This window comes from Solanum stenotomum, unplaced genomic scaffold, assembly GCF_019186545.1.
Source record: "Solanum stenotomum isolate F172 unplaced genomic scaffold, ASM1918654v1 scaffold33130, whole genome shotgun sequence".
NCBI classification, from domain to species: Eukaryota; Viridiplantae; Streptophyta; class Magnoliopsida; order Solanales; family Solanaceae; genus Solanum; species Solanum stenotomum.
The window spans coordinates 41,472-66,012 of record NW_026032294.1 but is presented as its reverse complement, the minus strand read 5'-3'; the positions used below and the strand labels follow the sequence as shown (position 1 = coordinate 66,012).

Below are 24,541 nucleotides of genomic sequence, written 5' to 3'. Positions count from 1 at the left end.
TCTATCATACGGTTTTCTAAAGAAATATCATATAAAATGGAACAATTTTTGTTTTGAAATTTTAATCTGTGTGTTGATAATTTACAGTTTGCTTATGGAGTGTAAATGAATTCTGGATTTAATACCAAAGCTAAATCGATTCTTCAAAAAAAATAACACATTAGGAAAGAAGCCTTCATAGTAAAAGTTACCTATGTTGCTTGGATTCTTTAACAATGTCTTTGTGTATGTATCTGATCCTCCAAAAGCTTTGCATTTTTTTAAGATCCAACACGGGTCCGGTAATACCTTTGAAGAGTCTTAGCAACATAGGTGACAACATTGGAAAAATTTACTATAATGCACTATATATGTTTTGTTAGAAGCTGATAGATTAGATTGTAATATACCTTTCATTGTCTAAAGAAAATATATCTCCTATATGCACTCAACTAATAGTTGTTACCTCAGAAAGTCACTTTCTTTGTCTAAAGAAAAAAGTATTTCGATTATTTTTTATGAATATCAAATACCATACCAAATACCAAACTTGAAAAGCGTAATAACTATGAGATAAGTCTCTAAAATTGTGATGACATAAAAAGTTGAGGTAACAAAATGGTCATTACAAAGCAAACTGATTATAAGCTGAAGTGAAATCCTAAAAACTAGTCCAGCACTGAGGCAAATGACTCTGTTTACTCTGTTCCATTTGAATCGTTATTCACAAGAGAAATTGCATAATAATCTACTGTAAACTGAAGAGGCACTCTTGTGTATCGAGAAAATTCTCAAAAAATGAATATGTTTTCTGAGCCTGATTTCAATCTCCAATCTGAAAGCAGATGGACTCAAGAGTCGATTTTTCGTCCTTTGAGGATCAGATGTTTGTATCTCAGTGTATAATACTCAGTTAAGGGAATAAATCTTGAATGTCAAGGATATCAGCTAGGACACCAGCTGCTGTGGTATCATTTCCTGCTCCAGCACCTTGGATAACCAAAGGTTGTTTATCATAAAAACGGCTGTATATCTCCACCTGCAAACAAACGAATTGCAGACGTTCAATCATCATAGTCATTCTTCGACAAAAGCAAGTCATTCATCTTCCTGTTTTTATGACCTCAAAAGTACAAGGGAAACATTTCACGATTAAGGTAGAATCAAAGACCTTAACTACATAAAGCTTTGCAGGGCGACACCAGATGATGCGTAAAGAGTAAGGACAAAGTAAGGCGTTCGCCTTAGGCATGGGTAAAAGATGAGCAATTCTTTAAAATCACAGCATGATGTTGTACATCACTACACTAAATGACATCACAAAAGTGCTTTAAACATTGACGACGCGTATGATATGGTTGAACCTCCATAGCAGTTGGAAGAAAATTCCCAACGGAAAACAAAGTAATGCAACAAGAAGAAGAAGGACCAAAGAAACAGCAAAATCGGAGGTGAAAGTGAACAATGCATACCACATTATCACTTCCTCTTAATCTTCCCAATGCAGAATCTTTTGGAACTTCTTGGATGCCAACTTCACATCTGAAAATGTGAGATGTTAATGTCATGTACACAAAAGTGTTTTCAATAATCAATTTTTCCCCAAGCAGCTGACAGCCAGACACTTTCTTCTGTGCTATTTGTTTTCAGTGAAGCTGTTTGTAGCAGTTGATTTTGCTAGGACAAATCATAATAGTTCTAAATTAGGCACTTATCAAGAAGACAAAAACCAATAAACAGAAATATCTATTTTTTTTCTTCAACCAACAAATTAATATGTACTCCTTGATATAGGGTTGTTCTAGACAATACAAGAAATGAAACCTCAAACGTTACAAGGTGAGACCAAACCCCTTCAAGAAAACCAAAGATAGATTCTAAATTTCTACTAGTACGGACAGCATAGCCATATTGCATCCAAACGAAGCCATCATTACCATATGAACATGTTAGTGAATTATATTCAAACAAATCCAGACAAGGTCTGCATACATCCTACCCTCCCCAGACCCCATTTGTGGGGTTACATTGGGTATGTTGTTGTTGTAAATCCAAACAGAGGCCTTATTTAGAATGAGCAGACAAGTTTTTGCTTCCCAATTTTCAATTGACGTTATACTAAATACAAGAGCTTATAACAATTTTCTCAACATAGGTTTCGAGAAAAAATATGATAATTCTGCATACCCATCTGCCATCTTCCCCACCCCAAATACATGAAAAAAAGAACTAATTAAAGAAATATTTTGGAACTATCATTTAAAGATATCTCAATGTTCCCTCATCTATGCCATTACAAATTTATACTTCTAACTCGTCCTTTAATTGGTCGCGGATACAAGAGGTAAACAGCTGATCAGATGACTAACATGAAGATGAACTTACAACTAGTTTGCAGATAGCTCTCAAACTTATATGTCCAAGTGGGTGAATGCTGTCATAATTTTCTAAAGCATTTGTTAAGAGGAATTGAGACTATCTTCTAAGATAAACTTGTCATAATTAGTAGTAACTGTTATGCTCATCGCTCATCAGTACCTTAACTTGCCATAACACTCCCATCAGTGAGCAAGCTTTGCTTTAAGCGTCTAGAGGTACAGTGACTTGCAGAACGTGATAAGAATAAAAGATCCAGTTGCCATTATCCATTGAGCAAACTAAAAATGAAATGAAAGAATTACCTCGCAACATCAATCAAGCAAACATAACACAAAACATTCCCATTTGCAGAAGCTTGTTTAATCCTATCTTCAATTTTCTGATCAAGTAAGGGAAGGCCATTCACTAGAAAGTCTTCCAGAGGCATCACATCTGGTCACATTTCTTCAGGATACAAGCTTTCAATCTGAAAAGGGATTTGCATTTGCATCAAGGATTCTAAAGCTAATTGAGTTAGAAACAAAACAAAGAGACATGGCGACATGTATCGTAACCTTCAAATTATCTAGGTTTAAACGCCGTCCAAGGAGCCAAGCAAGAAATAAAGCCTGTTATGAAGACATCAAAACAAAATGTTGTTATGAGGGATGTTCAACTTCTCAAAATATACAGAACCGATTAGAACTATGAATGTTTCATGAAAGGTGCGAAGAAACCAAGTATTAACTATATCAAGTTGGATAAGATATGCTTCCCCATCACAATATGCGAAAATGATTCTGCATAAACCACTGCTTTTCTGTACCCGAAACACATCATCATCCCAAGTACCAAATAAGGAAAGATTATAACAAAGTACTTGAAGTATGAAACAGAGATGCTCCTTCTACACTCTCATGCACAAATGACTATGGCTAATGCGCCATTTTTCATGATACAAAAGAGAATAGCAGAATCGCAGACTAGAAGAGACCTTGATCTCCCAACTGTGTGAAGTAATGTAGCTTTCATTTTTTTTCAAGTAGTTCAACCTTCCAGAAAAATTGCTAGCTCTGACCCTGATGTTGATATCTGGTTGTGAATCCATGTAATTATACAATCGACGTTAATCCTGAATCAGCCAAATTATCAAAATAACATGAACTTTATATACTACACAATAAAGTCACAAAACTATTATTTGTCACATTAAAGTAACTGACTTTATCCACTATAACAATAAAATCACCCCAGCATCGAAACAGAGAAATCTGATATTCACCAGACCTTTGTGAGCTTATAAAAATTTTAAATATCCTCAACATATTTCATAATAGCCAAGTGATTATTAACATCAGCAGCATCAATATTAATAAACCTGATTAGTATAGTAGTATAATTCTTTGATACTTTTTCTACGAAGAAAAGTAAATTTCACCATAGTCCATCAATGATTCATAATACAGAAATTGAATTGTGAATTTTGCAACTCACAATCAATCTCAGCAAAAGTAATATAAAATAAGTTGTTAACTTGAAAAAAGGGGAGAACCATGCTCACCCAGAAAACTTCAGGAATCAGGACTGCTGAAACTTGGAAGCATCGAAAATTGAACTGTAAATAACATTCAAAAAATAAATTAGAAATCTAAAAAGTAACACAAACAGAAATCGTGTAAAATAATAAAATCGACGTGCCTTTAGAGAAATATTTTCTGATCAAATTGAAGAAAGTGAATTAAACAAAGAAGAGCCAAGTTTGTAACATCTAATTGACTTGGATACACTTTATAGCTGTTATAAGATGAAATTTTAAATATGTGTAAATGAAAGCATCACAATTAGGAGCTACAGGAAACATTTCTAAACAGGGAACATAGAAACTAATACCTCAGGCAAAATTCTCAACGGTGATCCATATCAAAATTAATACCATCAAAATTTTCTCTCTTTATCGTGACTTTGTATTCTTAAAAAAGAAAATACCCATATCATTCAACATTTTTCCTTTTCAACGTTAGACCAAACATATGCATAAACTTGGGTCAGAAATTAATTCAGTGAGTCTGAATTAATCGATAGCAAGTTAGCAAACACTTCATAAAGACATTTGACAATTTCTCATCTTCTATAGAAGCGAGGCATGTATTATAACCCAATCAGAAGACATGTAAAACTAAAGATAAAAGAAGATCAGCAGAAAAATAAATATTTGAATCAACAGATGCCAATCATATGTTAAACAACTTTCGAACAATGAAAACAATAATTTCAAAAGCAATTTCCCACTTTAAGTATCTGAATACCAGTAGAAAACCGATACACTCCGACATCATTGAAATGCAAGGTGGGGCAAAACCGATATAAGCGTTGTGGTGAGGAAGAAAGAAGAAAAAATATTTGTACCTTTGTAACTTTCTTACATCTATCGGAGCCCCACTTGTTTTAATCATTAAAGGTTCTCCCAATCAACATTTATGGTTTGAGCAATAGACACTCCACACTGGTCAACAAGGTTTAAAAATGGAAAAGAATTAACTAAAAAGCAAAGTGAAGTAAACAAAAAATAATAAACTTCTAGGAAAAAGAATAACTTGCATCTGTTGGAGAGTCATTTGTTTTAATCATCACATGTATTTCCCATTGATAAATATGATGGGAATTTGAGCAATATTTGGCCAGTATTTCCCCTTGTTAAATTCTAGTAGTGGTTTGAGCAATGGGCAGTCACAAATATATAGTTTAGAGAGGGAAGAGGGCATCTCTTTTAATGGAAGGGATTGGAGCTTAGGGCAATGGAAGATGGCGAGCTCAGAGAGGGAGGAGGGCAGTGCTGATTCAGAAAGTAATTGGAGATTAGGGATATCCTCGATAAATAGAAGTCGAAGCGACGTGACGTGCCAAAGACCTAGTGAATGGAACTCATGATGGCCATCTAAATATAGCTTAGAAAGAGAGGAAGGAAGCTGTCCTTCTTCCATCATTGGCTGAATTTGAGGTAAATTACCCTGAATAAATAGATATTGAAGAGAGGTGAGGCTTTTGAGATGTTGGCTGCTTAATGTTTTCACATTGTTTATGACAAGTGTTTGAATAGAGGAAGGCAACTCCCAATTCTCACCACCAACAATCTCTTCATCACTGCCATCATGATCGATCTCTAACTCTGTGAGACAGGGGAGTCTCTGTAAACGCCACTCCTTTCGTCCGTTCACCAGTTTCTTGCAATTTCTGATGAAAAGGTTTTGTAAATTGAAGGGCAATCCTCCTTGAGGAAAGGACTCTATTTCTGGACAATTAGAAAGATACAGTTCCTTAAGAGATGGAAGGAGTTCCTGCATACGTTCTGGCAGCCACTTCAGCTTCCAACAGCCATCAATACTCAACTTCGTCATCTGGGTCCCCCCAGATTCTGAAATAGATAGTTTTTCAACATTCTCACAATTCTGAATAACGAGACTTTCAGTGGCAGTAGGAATCAAAAACCTAGTAAGGTTGTGGCAATCCTCTACCCTCAAAGAGTGTGCTCTTGGGAGTAACTCAGGTGATATAACATCTATACAATCACATGATTGCAGTGTCAAATCCTCCAGAAACATGTTACAATAATTCATCTCACCAACTGGCGCTTCCAATTTCAATTTCCGGCAACAAGATATCTCTATTCTCTTCAAGGTAGTGGGCAGTATGCTAAAAGGAAAGGAGGTAAAAGAGTTGCAATCACTAATATCTAATTCTTCAATCAGCTTCATCCCCTCATCAAAAACAACTCCAACCTTAGAACAACCAATAATTTCAAACCTTTTTAAACATGAAAGTTGGATGGGTGTCTCCAAACTGAGTTCAGGGCAATTTTTAATTTTAAGCTTCTCAAGTATAGGGAACTCTCCACTTCCTAGTAGGTGCCATTGCTTCCACTCAGGCATATCTTCAAATCTAAGCTCCACAAGAGAGTTAAAAGGCTTTTTGGAGGACAAACTACCATAGAATTCTTCCGTCACCTCTGTTATTCCATGCATCCCTCTAATCGAAAGGAATTTTAACCAATGGAGTTGTCCTAGTGCTGGCAAGGAATAACAGACCTTGCAGTTGCTAAGAGACAATTTCACTAACTTAAGAAACAAAGGATCAGCTAGCCAATTGGGAAATTTTGTCCCTCTATATCCAGTGATTTTGACTTCTTTTATGTTTGTGTGTGGGTGTAGGGCATCAAGTATGTCACTTTCAGTTTGTGAATTGTCGGCAGTACTACTTTCACTCCATTCCAATGATAACTTGTCAACATGATTCTTCTCCCTCATCTTTGCCTTCTCAGCTTCCCTTCTATCAACCACATTTTCCAACTCTACAACTGATACAGATCCATACAAGTTCTGTGCTTCACCCAAATCTTCCATTCTCCAACCACCTAGAAAAAACTTGGCTCCCACTAGCACTTGGAGACTTTTCAACTTGCTCAGATGTAGCGGCATCTTCAAGCAACAAGTGTTGCTTATGTCAAGATGACGCAAGTTAATCAACTTCTCCATCTGCAGCGGTAGCTCCTTAAGATCTTCACAAGATGACAGGAGAAGTGTCTTTAAGTTATACAACACACAAATGGAATCTGGCAACCTTTTAATCTTTGTCTGAGAAATATCCAAAAATTTCAGGAGCTTTAATTTTATAAACAAGTCATTTGGAAACTGTACAATGTCATAGCATGACAACGATAATGCCCTTAAGGATGTTAGTCTTGGCAATAGGTTATGCAGCACCCTCCTGCTTAGCTGAATGTCGTAATAATAGTGCTGGATATTGATTGCAAGGAATGTCCTCAGCTGCTCTGATTTAAAGAGTGACTTCAATTTCTCAAAGTCACCCTCTTTTCCTATTGAATAGGACATGTGCCGACATTGTTCCAACATATGCGATCCTTTGTTCTCTTCCAACCTTATACAAAGATTTGAAGATGCAATTTGGGCCAAATCATTGACAAGGTCATGCATTAAGAATCCCTCCAGTTTCCATTCAGATTCTGGGACCCTTTCGAACAATGATCTTGATCTCAACTCAAGAAAGTATTGGTTACCTGAATGCAACTGCTGTACAAGACCATTAGCAATCCACAGGTGAATAACTTGGTCTTTGCAAAATTGATAATCTTTGGGATATATTGCACAGTAAGCAAAACATTGCTTCAAATGTGCAGGAAGATCACTGTAGCTCAACATCAACGCTGGTAATATACCATTCGAACAACTTGGAAGCTCCCATATTTCACTTCTTAAAATGTCTCTCCACTCATCCACCTCTGATTTACCACGTAAAATACCAGCAAGTGCCTTTAGAGATAAAGGCAATCCTTTGCACTTGTCTGCAATTTGTTTTCCAATCTCTTCAAGTTCTGGATGTTCCTCAGGATCCCTGTTTTCTAGTGAATGTCGTTTGAATAGTTCCCAAGAGACTTCATCAGACCGAGTCCCCACATTGATTTTCCCACTACCCATCATCAAGGCAACACTCTCTTTACGTGTCGTCACAATGATCTTACTTCCTATATCTCCTTTTTGTAGTTGTCATTCCAGACATCATCCAGAACAATAAGAAACTTCTTTCCCTTTAATCTTTCCTTCAATTTGACTTGTAGCTGATTAAGATTGTCATCAGCCTTCAAGTCAAATGAGCCAATTTCTTGAAGTAAACCTTTTGTTATTCTGAAAGCATCATATGCCTCAGAAACACAAAACCAAGCTTTCAAACCAAAATGGTCCTTCACCTTCTCATCATTGTAAACAGCTTTAGCAAGTGTTGTCTTACCCACACCGCCCATTCCAACAATAGAAACTACAGTCAGCTTTTTTCCACTTGCATCTTCAGACAATAACCGGTCAATCAGTTCCTCTATATCATTCTGCCTTCCAAAGATATCAGAATCATCAACCAAAGAAGTTGAAGGTGTTCTAGTTTCTTGTTTAGTCGAACCAAAATGCTCCTTTAAGCCAAGGTGGCCAATTTGCTTTTCCAACACCTCCAATGTTTCAATGGTTTCTTCCAACTTATCCTTAATGATAAGAAAGAAATCATCACCCACGCACAGGTTGCAAATCCTCCAATGTTTCAATAGTGTTTCTGCAAGATTTTGAAGTTGTCCTTCCACCTTAAGCCTCAAAGCTTCATAATTGACTTCTTCTATTAAGTTTTCAGCAGAGTCCACAGCATCACGAAGCTCATTAAGCCAGTCACTCACAGATGGATTTGATGCTTGCTTATTCTCTGCATCACTTAGCACAATCTGAAGACCACGCAAAGTCATTTTCAGCTTCTTTAAGAGCTGAACATGACCCTTATGCTTCCGAAACATGTTGAGAAGATCACCATGAGGAGCAAGCCTATCAAAGAGAACATTCAAAGCTGAAGAGAGAAATGCACCACCAACTGTTAACCCAATCTCCATTTCTGAAATCTGCAAGCAAAACAAGGAAACACAAAATGATTTTAAGAAGATAAATGTTTCAAACTTCAATTACTAACAACTTTATTTTACTTGTTGAATGCTAAGAGCTAAGAGTGATATGTAATCAAGAATGATTTCTCTCCCTCTCTTTTGCTTGTAATTGGTAAAACTATGTTTTATCTACAGTCTGCAGCTCACAGCCACAGAAAAAAAAGAGTAGCAAAAAATTATGGAGTCTGCCAGTCAGGAATTCAATAATTGAAGCAAGAGAGGAAGGGTACTTAGGGTGGGGAACTCCAAAGAATATTGTGGTGTTCTATAATAAGGTTTTCGAAAGAAATATCATATAAAATGGAACAATTTTTGTTTTGAAATTTTAATCTATGTTTGTTGATAATTTACAATTTGCTTATGGAGTGTAAATGAATTATGAATATGATACCAAAGCCAAATCGATTCTTCAAAAAATAGAAAACATTAGGAAAAATGCCTTCACAGTAAAAGTTACCTATGTTGCTTGGATTCTTTAAAAACATCTTTGGGTATATATCTGATCCTCCAAAAGCTTTGCATTTTTTTTAGATCCAACACGGGTCCGGTAATACCTTTGAAGGGTCTTAGCAACATAGGTGACAACATTGGAAAAAATTACTATAATGCACTATATATGTCATGTTGGAAGCTGATAGATTAGGTTGAAATACTAGATTGTAAATATACCTTTCATTGTCTAAAGAAAATATCTCTCCTATATGCACTCAACAAATAGTTGTTACCTCAGAAAGTCACTTTCTTTGTCTAAAGAAAAAAGTTTTTGAATATTTTTTTATAAATATCAAATACCATACCGAATACCAAACTTGAAAAGTGTATTAACTAAGAGATAAGTTTCTAAAATTGTGATGACATAAAAAATTGAGGTAACAAAATGGTCATTACAAAGCAAACTGATTATAAGCTGAAGTGAAATCCTAAAAACTAGTCCAGCACTGAGGCAAATGACTCTGTTTGCTCTGTTCCATTTGAGTCGTTATGCACGAGAGACATTGCATAATAATCTACTGTAGACTGAAGAGGCACTCTTGTGTATCGAGAAAATTCTCAAAAAATGAATATGTTTTCTGTGCCTGATTTCAGTCTCCAATCTGAAAGCAGATGGACAAGAAGAGTCGATTTTTCGTCCTTTGAGGATCAGATGTTTGTATCTCAGTGTATAATACTCAGTTAAGGGAATAAATCTTGAATGTCAAGGATATCAGCTACGACACCAGCTGCTGTGGTATCATTTCCTGCTCCAGCACCTTGGATAACCAAAGGTTGTTTCTCATAACAACGGCTGTATATCTCCACCTGCAGACAAACGAATTGCAAACGTTCAATCATCATTGTCATTCTTCGACAAAAGCAAGTCATTCATCTTACTGTTTTTATGACCTCAAAAGTACAAGGGAAACATTTTACGATTAAGGTAGAATCAAAGACCTTAACTACATAAAGTTTTGCAGGGCGACACCAGATGATGCATAGAGTAAAGACAAAGTAAGGCGTTCGCCTTAGGCATGGGTAAAAGATGAGCAATTCTTTAAAATCACAGCATGATGTTGTACATCGCTACACTAAATGACATCACAAAAGGGATTTAAACATTGACGACGTGTATGATATGGTTGAACCTCCATAGCAGTTAAAAGAAAAATCCCAACGGAAAACAAAGTAATGGAACAAGAAGAAGAGGGACCAAAGAAATAGCAAAATGGGAGGTGAAAGTGGACAATGCATACCACATTATCACTTCCTCTTAATCTTCCCAATGCAGAATCTTTTGGAACTTCTTGGATGCCAACTTCACATCTGAAAATGTGAGATGTTAAGGTCATGTATACAAAAGTGTTTTCAATAATCAATTGTTCCCCAAGCAGCAGACGGACAAACACTTTCTTCTGTGCTATTTGTTTTCAGTGAAGCTGTTTGTAGCAGTTGATTTTGCTAGGACAAATCATAATAGTTCTAAAGTAGACACTTATCAAGAAGACAAAAACCAATAAACAGAAATATCTATTTTTTTTTCTTCAACCAACAAATTAATATGTACTCCTTGATATAGGCTTGTTCTAGACATTACAAGAAATGAAACCTCAAACGTTACAAGGTGAGACCAAGCCCCTTAAAGAAACCAAAGATAGATTCTAAATTTCTACTAGTACGGACAACATAGCCATTTTGTATCCAAACGAACCCATCATTACCATATGAACATGTTAGTGAATTATATTCAAACAAATCCAGACAAGGTCTGCATACATCCTACCCTCCCCAAACCCCACTTGTGGAGTTACATTGGGTATGTTGTTGTTGTAAATCCAAACATAGGCCTTGTGTAGAATGAGCCGACAAGCTTTGCTTCCCAATTTTCAATTGATGTTATACTAAATACAAGAGCTTATAACAATTTTCTCAACATAAGTCTCGAGAAAAAAAATATGATAATTCTGCATACCCATCTGCCATCTTCCCCACACCCCAAATACATGAAAAAATAACTAATTAATGAAAATATTTTGAAACTATCATCTAAAGATATTTCAATGTTCCCTCTTCTATGCCATTACAGATTTATACTTCTAACTCGTTCTTTAATTAGTCATGAATACAAGAGGTGAACAGCTGACCAGAAGACAAGGCATAGTGAAATTGTTAGTCGGATTGCCAATAACATAAAACAGCTTAACTAATACAACTGGTTTGCAGGTATCTCTCAAACTTATATGTCCAAGTGGGTGTATGCTATCATAATTTTCTAAAGCATTTGTTAAGAGGAATTGAGATTATCTTCTAAGATAAACGTGTCTTTAGTAGTAATCTTCATGCTTATCAGTGCCTTAACTTGCCATAACACTCCCATCAGTGAGCAAGCTTTGCTTTAAGCTGCTAGAGGTGTGGTGACTTGCAGAATGTGATTAGGATAAAAAAATTACCTTGCATCATCAATCAAGCAAACATAACGCAGAACATTCCCATTTGCAGAAGCTTGTTTAATCCTATCTTCAATTTTCTTATCAAGTAAGGGAAGGCCATTCACTAGAAAGTCTTCCAGAGGCATCACATCTGGTCCCATTTCTTCAGGATACAAGCTTTCAATCTGAAAAGGGATTTGCATATGCATCAAGGTTTCTGAAGCTAATTGAGTTAGTAGCAAACAAAGAGACATGGTGACATGTATCCTAACCTTCATATTATCTAGGTTTAAACGCCGTCCAAGGAGCCGAGCAAGAATTAGAGCCTGTTATGAAGACATCAAAACAAAATGTTGTTATGAGGGATGTTCAACTTCTCAAAATTTACAGAACCAATTAGAACGATGAACGTTTCATGAAAGGTACCGAGACACCAAGTATTAACTATATCAAGTTGGATAAGATATGCTTCCCATCACAATCTGTGAAAATGATTCTGCCTAAATCACAGCCTTTCTTCTCCCCAAAGACATCATCATCCCAAGTACCAAATAAGGAAAGATTATAAAAAAGTACTTGTATGAAGCAAAGATGCTCCTTCTACACTCTCATGCACATATGACTATAGCTAACGAGACACTTTTCCTGATACAAAAGAGAATAGCAGAATCACAGACTAGAAGAAACCTTGAATTTTATATCCAGATGGGACTGGCTTGAATGTTTTCCTTACAAGATTATACTTACAAGTAACCATGATAAGGGAAAAAACAGGATAAGCAATGATAATCACCAATCACTCTACTAGTTTTCCGTTCTTTTTTTTCTCAAAATTTACTTCAATTACATTCTTTTAGATGGCTAATTCAATGGTTCAGACTCGTTGCAGTTGACATTGCAAAATAGAATAATTGTATCATATTGTTTATGTTGGCTTATAAACAAAGAATTGGGTGGTCTTCGAGTATCGTATATTTGAATCTTAGGCATTTCCAGTTGAGTTATATAGTTGTTGCATATGGGTTGAATAGAGGCTTTTAAAGGGGTTCATAAGGTTTAGGTTCTCCAATATTGAAAGCTCAGATCTTTTCACATAATATCGTAGCCAACCTTTGGTAAGCTTATTCTCACACTCTTCAGTCCATATTAAAGCTCAAGTGAACCTCAAAATCTTTTGAGTTATGCAGTTGGAGTCTTCCAAAGGGGTTTATTATACAGGTTTTTAGGCAATTTGCTCGTACCCTTAATGCTCATAAATTCATTCACATTTCCCTTTCAAAGATCTAACTTTAAGCGATAGTGCAAGATACAATAATCTATGCATATTACCGTGGGTCCATTCGGCTAAAATTCCCTACTCTTAAATGGATAACATTCAGCATAAGAATATCACAGAAAAAACATGCTTCCTGAAAATACTTTCTACAGTGAGTGTGAACATATAGCAGATGAAACATTATGTCTTATGCATACTGTAAGACTGCAGGTAAGTTCAGAAAAAAAAAAGATAATGCTTTAATCAGCATAATAATTTGGCAATATAAATGGATTGAAATCTTGGACACTGTAAGTTTAATCAGAAGAAAGATGTTTCTTAACTTTTCTTGCTACATCCATACCACCTAGATCATCCCGAGGATCTGCAGATACGTATAAATACATAAGAATAACTTCATATTTCAACTATCCTAATGAGAATTGAGATGAAGTGTAGTGTCAGTGGGTTTTTTCTTCCATATTGATATTTGGGATGGATGTACGATTCCTGTTAATTGCTGCTAGAAAGTAGGCTGCATCTTGACAATGCATTGAAGACATTGTTATTTCTTTATTAGAAAAGGAACTAGAATTTCCTTAGAAGTTTTGGATGGCTCCAAATTTCTTATATAATCCTGCTGGAAACAGAATTATGCCGTCACAATGGATTAAAATATTGATGTTATCTCCTTGGATAAAGCACTCTCCTTAAAAAGTTACTTGCCACAAACATTACATCTTATGTACTTGGAAGAAATGTATGATCTATGAATTTAAATGGTAAAACTCTACTAGGTTAGGACTTAGGAGGACGCTCTTAGTGCTTCTTAGTAATCTCAAGAGATATAGAAGGTTAGTTAGCAATTTACACTATCTTATAGGTGACTAGACCTGATGTTGCCTTTCCAACTGTTATTGCGAATCAATTTCTGTATTCGCCATGTCGTATTCACTAGGATGCAATGATTTGCATCTTTTGGGGTAGGAAGCCTGCTCTTGGAAAGGATTATCAATGAAAATCAAAGACAATTTCGACGCAAAATGGACAGTGATAGTGTGATACCTTCTGTATATACATTCTACTTCTAAATACTATAATAATACTTTCAGGAAATTTGGCATTATAGAAGAAAGAGAATGTTGGGTCATGATTATGGTGACGATGAAATCATAGATTAACAACCACCAAAAGGATCGAAAACGGTTGCTATTAGTTTACCACATTGGTTAAAGGTACCCTTATATGATCTTGGACTAACCTTTTGGACTGGGTTAGGCACAAAGTCCATTTTATTAATGATATCTCACTCAAGCTCATCCCTAATGTTTAGTTATTACCCACCATTAAACCCCTATGTTATGTTACACATACTCCATATGTTCCGCCCTCAGCAAGCGATAAGATGTTAGTCTCACTTGAGGATGTATTGTTGTAATCTCTTTATGTGGTCTTTGGCAATCCTCATGTAATGAGCTAACTTTTGGGCGGAGTTAAACCCGAGATACATTTTTCTCTAACAATTGAAATTTGATCATAACGAAACTTGAGTGTGATAATCAAGTTTTACTTGTATCCATTGTATGCAGAATCTGACAAGAGGACCAAGCATATAAAAACTGACTGTCCCTTCACCAAAAAACGTTTTCACGAAACTGTTATAAAGTTTGGGAAGTCAATTGATCAGCATATAGACATTCATAAAACCCTATACAGGTTACATGTATGGCAAGCTCATGTATGCACCAACTAGAGGGGAGAATTAGATAGCTAAATGTAAATAACAAGAGAAAAGTGTAATATAGAGTTGAATGTGCATGTTCACCTCATTGGATAAATGTATGAAGATGCACTGTAAAGTGAGCATATAAAAGATGAATTCAGGTGCAAGACATTTGTCTCACACATTCTCTTAATCACTTCTTGTGTTTCTCTAATTTCTCTCACATTCGAATTAGTGCTAGACAAACTTCCTAAGCAGAAGCCAGAATACTATTGAACCAAAGGGCCAGTTGCCTGACATGAAAACAAGTAGGAATTACACATAGAAAGAGCAACATATAAATAAAAAAGTAAGACTACACTTATTTATAACTAGATAATATCATATTTTCAACAAACACTGTTCTGTTTTTATAAGTCATAGCTCAATACTCATATGGTGATTTTACAACATTAATAGGGTGGCTGTAATTTATCACCTGGTTCAGTGTAGCCAAGGCTTTTAGCAGCATTAACGACTTGGCTGAATGGCTTTCCATCCTCAACCTCACTCATTACATACCCCAGGGTACCTGTTAGATAACAAGATAAATGGCAATGTACCATCAAAAGCTCCTCATGTTTTTAACAAGCAAGATAACAACCAAGGATAATCAATTGCTATTGCATATATAGCCTAACTAATAAAAAGTCATAAAATGTTACCACTCAAACTCCCAATAATACGGTAGACGGGGTCTCCTGATGAAATTATGCGATTTAAGGACGCTATGACAGGAAGGCCAGCACCAACCTACGACACATATAGCAAGTTCAGACAACTTTGCTTGGCCAAGTATAAACTGAACTAGGACAATACCATCCTTAGTATACCACAGAAGCTAAATTGGATCAATTAAGAAAACACAATACGCTACAAATCCCATATCATTGTTTGGGAAGTTGAACAAGAAAAGCTTTTAAAGCAGAAGAGGAAGGTTTAACGTGTATGAGACATTTAAGAATCTCAAATACTAGTGAAACTGGTTTTTACTTAACTAGTGCTCTAGATATCAGATAAACCAAATGATACCCATCACCATCCATATGATCAGTTATTCTTGCTATCTTCAAATGTATATTTATAGATAGATGCCTAATTACATCCTTCTTTCAGCGAATGGTGGAAGGATATCTGACGCACGGAAATTGGAACAATCACAGTTGAGAGAATAGGATGGAGGGACTCCAACCATCCCACCACACCCCTTGGTGATAAAGGGACTGGATATACTTGTTTTAAATTGACAAGAGAAGAAGCTACAAAACAGAACTGGTCGCCACTGCAATCAGCTTGGTATAGAATGCTGATATCAAAAAGACAGGACAACCAAGGCTTCAGCCAGCTTTCTGGTCTTACTCGATCAAAAACAATTTGATTTTTTCTACCTAGAGACCCATACACTAATATAACCCCATAACATGACACTCTAAAGTTTCCTTTGTCTCCAACATTCCAGTGCACAGAAGATTTTTACACGCAATAGAAACAAGAGAACATACAGTTGACTCGTGTCTAAGGCGACGGGGCTGTGACACCAACTTATCATAATCTTCCTGCAAATAAGGCGAAAATAATCAATACACAAAACATAATAGTGTCCATTTAAGAGGAAATATTTTTACAGATTAAGAGGATGAAAGGTGATTGACCTGTAATCCTGAATGTTCACAATTTATGTAGTGTTGCAAATCTTGGTGACCGTAGCAAACATAATAAGTAAGCATGCTACAATCAAGGGAAGCAATTGAAACTGACTTTGACTTTAGCTCTGTTGAATAGTGTGATCATCTCATCCAAAAAATTTAAGTTGAGTGCACCTTTATTTATTTAAGTCACTCGCCTGTGGAACTGATTCTTTTCTATGGGCCAACTGGCCAAGCATGAGGAACTTTTTTATTTTTCTAATGAAGGGTGATGGTGAACCTAAACCCAAACCTCTGCCTTCTCTGCTATCATAAATAATTAGGTAGTCATCGCATTCAAAAGTTTAAACTATTAGATTTTTTTAATGTGAAAGTTTAAACTATTAGATAGATCACACTTGTTCACTTAAATATATCTTCAACAAACTCTATATTCATGCTATAGCATTTGATTCAGTCTTTGTTCTTTTCTCATTTAGCATCATTTGTTAGTTTTCAAGATTAAACACGGTTGAATGGATCATTTACTGCATTTCTGCACGTAAGCATGCATGTGGTTGCTAAAAAAAAAAAATGACAACCATGGACATTATCTGCTACATTTTATCCTTCAACTGCTAGTGGCACATTCAATGGTTGAACCATGTCTAGAACACTGTTCCTATGCCACAATAACTACCTGGTTTTTTGTCATAAAGGAAAAACTACCTGGTTTGAAGCTACACATTGAAGAAATTAACGACAATAGAAAGGACCGGTTACCATTGGCACAGAAAGAGGCTTCTTGTTAGCCAGCACCACACAACAACCAAAATCTACAACCTGGTTTAGCACTCCAATAGTCTCAGCACTAGCTGAACAATCAACAAATGCTAAATCTGCCACAGTTTGAATTTCAATCAAAAGGAATCTGACTGTGAAACAACTCCCCAAAAGCTAACACCTTGATACCTGCATTATCTTATGCCTTCACGTACAAAGAATTTAAGCAAGTGTAAGAAATGTATAAGCAAGAATAAGATGTTTTTCGAACTCATTCCCTCCCGATAAACAAAAGAATTCCTTCCATACAGCAAAATAGACTAACAACTCCGACAGACTGCAAAAACAAAGCTAATTTACTCACTGCACCTCATACATTTGAGCCTAGATTGGACTGAACAGTCAAAGTAAATAAGCAAGGTCCAGAATCATGCAGCAGCTGAAGTCAACTACTATACAAGTCAAAGCATTTAAAAGTCATGGGGAAGATTTAACAGTAGGAGCTAATGTACATAGCATTTAACCCATACAGCATAAAGTTAACAGCTACTCGTTGTTACTAATCAAACTTCTCAAGTAGATTAGTCCTCCACCAGTAAAGAATAGACGACACTATAAGCAGGTATACGCTTTCCATAACAAGCCTACCAACCACAACAATCCCAAAATAAATATCTTGGACATGACACAAACCTGTTGATTTTCCAAGAAGTCCAATATCAATTACTTTTCGTATAACTTCTGGACCAGAAAACACTTGACATACACCTACTGGAACAAAAAAAAAGAATTCACCTTTTTGTCATTCTACAAATAAGCACACTAAATGACTTAAACAACAAAACCATAAAAAGGGTGAACTGCTACCAGAATTTGCAAGAGTCTGCAATGAAGAGCCATTGGATTTGACACGAAAAACTTCAAGAAGAAATGAATCATCGAATTCTGAAGTAAGAACATCAGCTACAACCACCAAAGATTTGCTATCACACACACCCACAACTCGCAAATGCAACCCCTGTAAGTTTTTAGTATTACCCACAAAAACCCAACAAAAATAAACACTAATAACAATCAAAATTGACGATGAGTTTCTCAAATTGATAAAAAGACAACACTTTTCATTACCTGTTTAGCGTGAAGAGATCGACAAGAAACAATGTGTTGAAGCAATTGACGGCCAACTCCTCCACAGCCCATCAAAAACACCGGTAAATTCTTCATCTTTTTGCCTTAACTTTTGGATTCTTCTACTTCCTTATGCCACTCTTCTTCGATTTCTCTCTCAAAGAATCTTCAAATGTCTCCATTAATGGAGGATTTTGGGTTTAAGAGGAAAGTCTTCTGTGTGTACACTTTGGTTCTTAATGTTTCGTATGTGACACATCAGTCCAATTATTTTTCCGCACGTTCGATTAGTTGGTGATGAACAAGTAAGAATTGCCTCAACTAAAATTGATGGAATTGGTCCTAAAAAAGCCATTCAGGTTCGTTATCGATTAGGTATCAGTGGAAACATAAAGATAAAAGAATTAACTAAGTATCAAATCGACCAAATTGAACAAATGATAGGTTCTTTCTTAAGAGATGGAGTAATCGTCACTCAATTGAATCTGATCGGTACAATCCGCGTGCTTACCTACTTATATTTCATTGGTAGTGGAATTAGTTACACTTTGTCTCGATATTTATTACTTATGATTTGAAATAATGTATTTCATCGTACAATATTTATCTGATGAATTTTTTTTTAGAACTGATTGTATCGTTTTAAATTGTTATATCATATCACACATAATTGATATGAAGAATAAACTTACAAGAAAAGTCGAGTACGGATAGAGTAACCATAAAAAAGTAGAGTAAAAGATAAAATAGAATTATTAAATAATAAGTAATGAGAAAATGAGAAAAAAATAATATGTTATCAAACTAAATCAATTGTTACTTAAAATAAGACACATTACGTAATTTAGGTAACAAGCATGGTATTAAAACTAATAAAACAATACAGTACAATACAATAGATAAAAATCATCCAAACAAGCTGTTCATACTTACTTTTCTTGGCTTGTATATATTGATTATTGATGGTAAAATACTCATTTTAATATGAATTATACAAAATATTATATATTTATTAAATGGTTGGTGAGAGATTATTTAGGTTGATTACTTTTCTTAACAAAAGTTTTGAGTTTTGACACAAATAAGTGTTTCCAAAATGAATTATTAGTTAAATTATGAAAATTTTATACAAATCTCATAGTGTTAAGAGCTAATTATATTTTATCCTTGCTCTTTTCTATATTACAAAAATCTCTTAAATTTGGTGAAATCTGGATGCATTCCAAAGAGTTCCGATATATCGTGTCTTGGTTTCGAGTACAACATTCAACGTCCCCATACATATCCGATTAATACATCACGTAAAGTGATGTATAGAGAATAAGAGAGAGTAGGATTTTTTAATTTTTTCGAGTGATAGGAAATTTTATAAAATATGGTAAATAAGTTGTATATTTAGATAATTTTCTCTTAAATATTATTTTTTCAAATCAGTATGTTCCTTTAGCTATTATAATGGGCTGCTTTTTGTCAACCATTGAATTCAAAGCCCAGCCCAATTTGATGGGCCTTCAACATGCTAATCCATTCCAATTTGCACATATTAGAGTAGGAATAATTAATTTACATAGACATAATAGAACATATATTACATCTTATACCGGTACTTATTAGTAATTAGTAATATAACATAATAATTACTACTGATGACAGATTTGAATTAATTAATAATTAATAAATATTTATTTAAATTATTTAATGTAAATTAATATGGAAACGTGTAAATATATATTTAGATTGTTTAGTTATTTAATAAGGAAATGTGTATCTAGGAAATGGTTACTGCACACGTTTCTCAATGAGGCTTTTTGATTTTTTAATAATTAATTTATTATTTATAATTTTATTTTTAGTTTTTTAAAGTGCTCCTAGAAAGTAGTCTAATGGCACACGTTTCAATTATAAAGCCATTGGACTTTTTTTAATAATTAATGTATATTTAAATCAATAATTAATTAAGGTGACTTTTTGTAGGTGTCTGCACAAGTTTCGAAAGTGTGCCTAGGAAAACGCTTCCTTATTAGTAAATAACAAGCCATTTTAAAATAATTAATAAGCCAAATAATTAATAAGCCATTTTTGAAAGTTAGCAGTTTAATTAATAATTAATAAATCTTCTAACTTTTTGTATGTGTCTGCACTGAACATTAATAAGCCATTTTTTAATAATTAATTCAGATTATTAATTAATTAAGAAGTTAGCAGTTTTTGAAAGTGTACCTAGGAAGTGGTGAGATTATGTGTTTGATTGTCTACACACGTTTAATCAATTTCCCATTATCTGCATGTCCTTCATTCTTAGTCTTTGTGTTTTTTAAATTATATATTATCAATCATGAAGAGATATTTGAAATCTAACCATTTCCCTAGAAAAAGGCCTAGATTTAGTAACAATCATGGATTGAGTCAACCTCCGAGCTTCAATTTGATATCACAATCACTTGAGAAGGATTGTTTAGAGAATAATGAAAGTGAAAATTTTCCTATTCAAATTAGTTCAACCAAGCAACAAGAAAAAAAAAGAAAATGCAATAGTGTTGTGTATACACATTCGGATTCAAATTTTGTGCCAGAATCAAGTTACATTAAGGGCAAGAACTATATGAAGGGTGAGACTTCTAGAGCCCCAAATCCAAAAATTAAGGTGCGCGCCAAGAAGTTAAATTTCAGAAGCGGAAAAGTTGTTCCAAAGGTATTAAATAAACATATTTTCATGATTTTATTATTTTACTCTTTGCATGTTATTTTCATTGATGGAGATATTTAAACATAAATTTTTGTATGTGTCTGATTTATGTTCGTTTGTATATACAATTTTGGCATAAGAATTTGACTTTATTGATGTGGTTTTGAGTATCATGTAGTTATAAAGTATGAAATAGACTTTTATAATTCATTATTATCTCAGAACCAAAAAAAATCTGATATCAATTAGATACATCAGTGTGAATTAATGTTGTTGTATGTGAGTATATTGTTTTTAAATCATGTAACATGTAATTTATTTTGATTATCTCTTTGGTATTATATCAAACGTATTTATAATGTTGTTGTTTGTTAGTATATAGTATGTATTGCTTGAATTTATTTCTTGAATTAGCTCATGATCAATTTTTATATCAAAAGTATACACAAGTTGTATTTATTTTTGCCTTTTTTAAAAAGTATCTTTTTTTACTCCAGGAAAAGAAGAAATATACCCATTGGTGTTCCTACACCAATATGGATGTTTGTGATGACATTAGGAATCGTCTTAACGACCAACAATTTCTACAGTTTAAGGAATCTCCTTTTGGTTTATTTTTGGACATGCCACATATAAAGGTTCAGCCACAACTATTACGCAACCTTTTGCTTGTTGAAACAAAGAATGATAGAGATGATATGTTCATTGTGAATGTAAATGATACTGAGCTTAAATTTGGAATTAGAGAATTTGCTGTTATCACTGGGTTAAAATGTGGTTTGGATAGTGATTTTTATTCAGATCCAGATTCTCCAAACAGGCTGCTAGCACAGTACTTTCCTGGAATAAAACAAGTCAGAAAGTCGGAATTTATTAATGCTTTTAATGCCAAAGATTTTATAGAGCCTGGAGATGTCTTCAAAATGGCATTGGTATACTTTATTGAGACTTTCTTACTTTCTGCTGAACCAAACAACAATTTTGTATTGAAATTGCACTTTGACTTGGTTGAAACTGGGGAATATAAAGATTATCCATGGGCGAACCTTTGTTTTCGCACACTGCTTAAAAATTGTAGCCATAAACTGGCAAAAAACCCATCATCATTCAAGTTTGGTGGATTTCATCTTGCCTTACAAATATGGTTTTATGAGTGTTGCTCTAAGGTTGATCGTTTGGTTGCAACTCGCATATGTACCACCACTCCGCGGATACTCAATTGGCGGACATCTGATTCGTTGATTTATTTTGAATTCTTAAAGAATACAATGTTTAGAAAATACGGAAATCAGGTAAGTGTGTTCATGTGGTTTGATTATAAGAATTTTATTTCTTGAATTATGTCTAGAATCTCTTAGTTTGAAATGTTTTTTTCATATGAATTTTTAATGCTAGATCAAGTTTTCAAACATAGTACTGACAGATGTGGAGCTGGCTGACATGGATCCTTCAATCATGCCAGAAAGCACAAATAATCAGGATGAAGGGATTAAGATGGTTTTAACTGATGAAGAAAGATATTTAAGATTAAAGAATGAAATTGTGAATGTAAGGGAAAATTTTACTATGTTTATATAATCGTATACACGTTGTGATAGTTTCTTTTTTCTTACATAGGTCCGGGAAGATTTGAAAGATTTAAGGACAAAAGTTGATGATCATATAAAGGATTTGAAAGCTTATATTGATGATTCAATGAAGTTGCTTATTGAAGAATTCAGATCATCAAAAAATAAACTCCAACCCATGAAAAGTTTTTCCCAGTTCAAGGTTTTTATTATTTAAAATCTATTGTTATATTAGTTTTATAATTATCATGTTTATGTTTATGTCTCATATCTGCCTATATGAGTTATTTGCGAACTACTTTTTCCTAAAATATTTATTCCACTTAAAAATAACACAAAATCAAGGAGTCAATTCTCTTGAAAAGAATTATCCCAAGTAAGGTATGGTTCTTTAAAAATTACTTTGATATTTGGTTAATCTATTATTATCACTTTATATACCAAATTTATACAAAGTGAAGATTAGCAACAAACTGTTTTCATACTTGTTTTATACTCAATAATATTTTTCATAGAATTATATGAATTTATAGTGAAATACTGATATTTTCTAAATATTTGTTCATGTTAAATATAGATGTTGAACAAAATCAAACAGTTGATACTTTTGGAATGAAAAATTCAGATACAGGTATCGAGTCCTTTATAAATTCTATTCAACTTGCTTTTATACATATTATTAGTTGTTATACCTAATTTTTATAATAAGTTGATAATTTTATTACCTGTTGTGAAGATAATTTTATCATTTTAAAATGCAGTGGCATCAGAAAATGAGGTAGATGATTCTTCTGGAATGAATTTGCCTGATACAGGTTCGAAATATGTTAATGTTTTTGTTGTAGAATTGAGGTCCTATGATGAAGCACTAATTTGTTATATTATATATGATTCTAGTTTCTAAATATGATGTGTCGGGAACTTCGTCTACTAAAACACCAACACTGGACGATTTTCCTCCATTCACAGACACACAAATGGTTGCATTGGACCCAATACTTAATGAAATAGTGACACTACAATTGCAAATGTGAATTGAAAATTCAGGCAAGTATGATACATCTCCATATGTGCAGCTTCCTGAAGGTGGAAATAGTTGTGAAAAGCGAATGATTGTTTCTAATGCTAAGCATCCTTTTGAAAAGTTTAAAGGGTTTGATTGTTCTGCTGAATTGATAAATAAGTTTGTAGATTGGGTGTATCAGAATGTATCACAGAGACGAAATAGGTACTTTTGACATTACATTATGACGATTTTACTCAATTTTTATCAATTATTTTCCATATTATGGATTTATATATATTAAAACATAATTGAAGCAGGAAGTCTACGTACACCGCAATGTATGATAAGTTGAAGCCTGAACTTGATCTAGGAATTGTAAAAGTTAAGAAAATGGATTGGTTCCACATAATGGTTCATGATGGAAGACCTTGGGAAGATGAGGTATGTTTCAAAATTTAATCTTCTTCATGTATTATATTAATATGATGTTGTCCATAGAAGAATTTCCAGATTCACATATTAATGTCATTTATTTAATTTATATGTATGTGACCGATGAGTATATAATTTTAAAAAAATGTAGAAATCTTATTATATATCTACTATATACAGTTATTGTGTTTTTGAAATCACAATATTTTAAAAACAAAATGTTAATCATATTGTATGCAATTAATATGTATATTTATAAACTACAGTTAATCATATTGTATGCAATTAATATGTAATTTTTTAATCCTGTTTTATCATTTTGATAGTATTTACTGATTGTTTATATTGAAACAACATGTTGATGTCATTATGTACTATTTACGGAAAAAGGCTAAACACTCTACAAAAATTCGTACTAGATATGTCACCACAAACTCTATTTTTATGTGGTGGTTGTTGGGAGCTGAAATATTGTGGGAAGAATCAAATTGTGATATGAGTTCAATATCTCCTAACATTGTGTTGGTCAATATATGCGGGGTTACAATTTGATTGCCAATATCCCTTGG

The 24,541-nt window shown here is 34.0% G+C and overlaps 1 protein-coding gene, 1 long non-coding RNA gene and 1 pseudogene across 4 annotated transcripts; all 3 read right to left on the bottom strand.

Annotated features, from left to right (window-relative positions):
• Positions 1-877: 877 nt before the first annotated feature.
• Positions 878-18,421, bottom strand: LOC125852247 (uncharacterized). 3 transcript variants are annotated; one of them, XM_049531978.1, is made up of 12 exons: positions 18,281-18,412; positions 18,020-18,170; positions 17,846-17,920; positions 17,153-17,268; positions 16,247-16,300; positions 15,410-15,497; positions 15,184-15,276; positions 13,327-13,367; positions 12,000-12,053; positions 11,749-11,912; positions 10,555-10,624; positions 878-1,018 (listed from the first exon to the last, which is right to left on the bottom strand). In XM_049531978.1, exons 1-12 carry the CDS (start codon positions 18,374-18,376, stop codon positions 893-895), a joined length of 1,128 nt encoding a protein of 375 aa, XP_049387935.1. In that variant the 5' UTR covers positions 18,377-18,412; the 3' UTR covers positions 878-892. The 3 variants fall into 3 exon arrangements, with proteins under 3 accessions (XP_049387935.1, XP_049387937.1, XP_049387934.1); XM_049531980.1 differs by lacking the exon at positions 10,555-10,624 and adding an exon at positions 1,452-1,521; XM_049531977.1 differs by lacking the exon at positions 878-1,018 and adding an exon at positions 9,639-10,123 and having other exon boundaries at positions 18,281-18,421.
• On the bottom strand, positions 2,913-3,954 carry LOC125852249 (uncharacterized). The gene is made up of 3 exons (XR_007444992.1): positions 3,899-3,954; positions 3,332-3,469; positions 2,913-2,966 (listed from the first exon to the last, which is right to left on the bottom strand). It is a non-coding gene; the product is annotated as an uncharacterized LOC125852249 (long non-coding RNA).
• LOC125852245 (putative disease resistance protein At3g14460) lies at positions 4,965-8,949 on the bottom strand (annotated as a pseudogene).
• Positions 18,422-24,541: the final 6,120 nt, after the last annotated feature.

Coding starts and splice junctions, on each gene's coding strand:
- LOC125852247 (XM_049531977.1), bottom strand. CDS start 18,376: ATGAAGAATTTACCGGTGTTTTTGATGGGCTGTGGAGGAGTTGGCCGT. Junction 18,171..18,280: donor GATCTCTTCACGCTAAACAG/GTAATGAAAAGT, acceptor AAAAACTTACAG/GGGTTGCATTTGCGAGTTGT. Junction 13,368..15,183: donor CCTTGGCTACACTGAACCAG/GTGATAAATTAC, acceptor ACGTATCTGCAG/ATCCTCGGGATGATCTAGGT.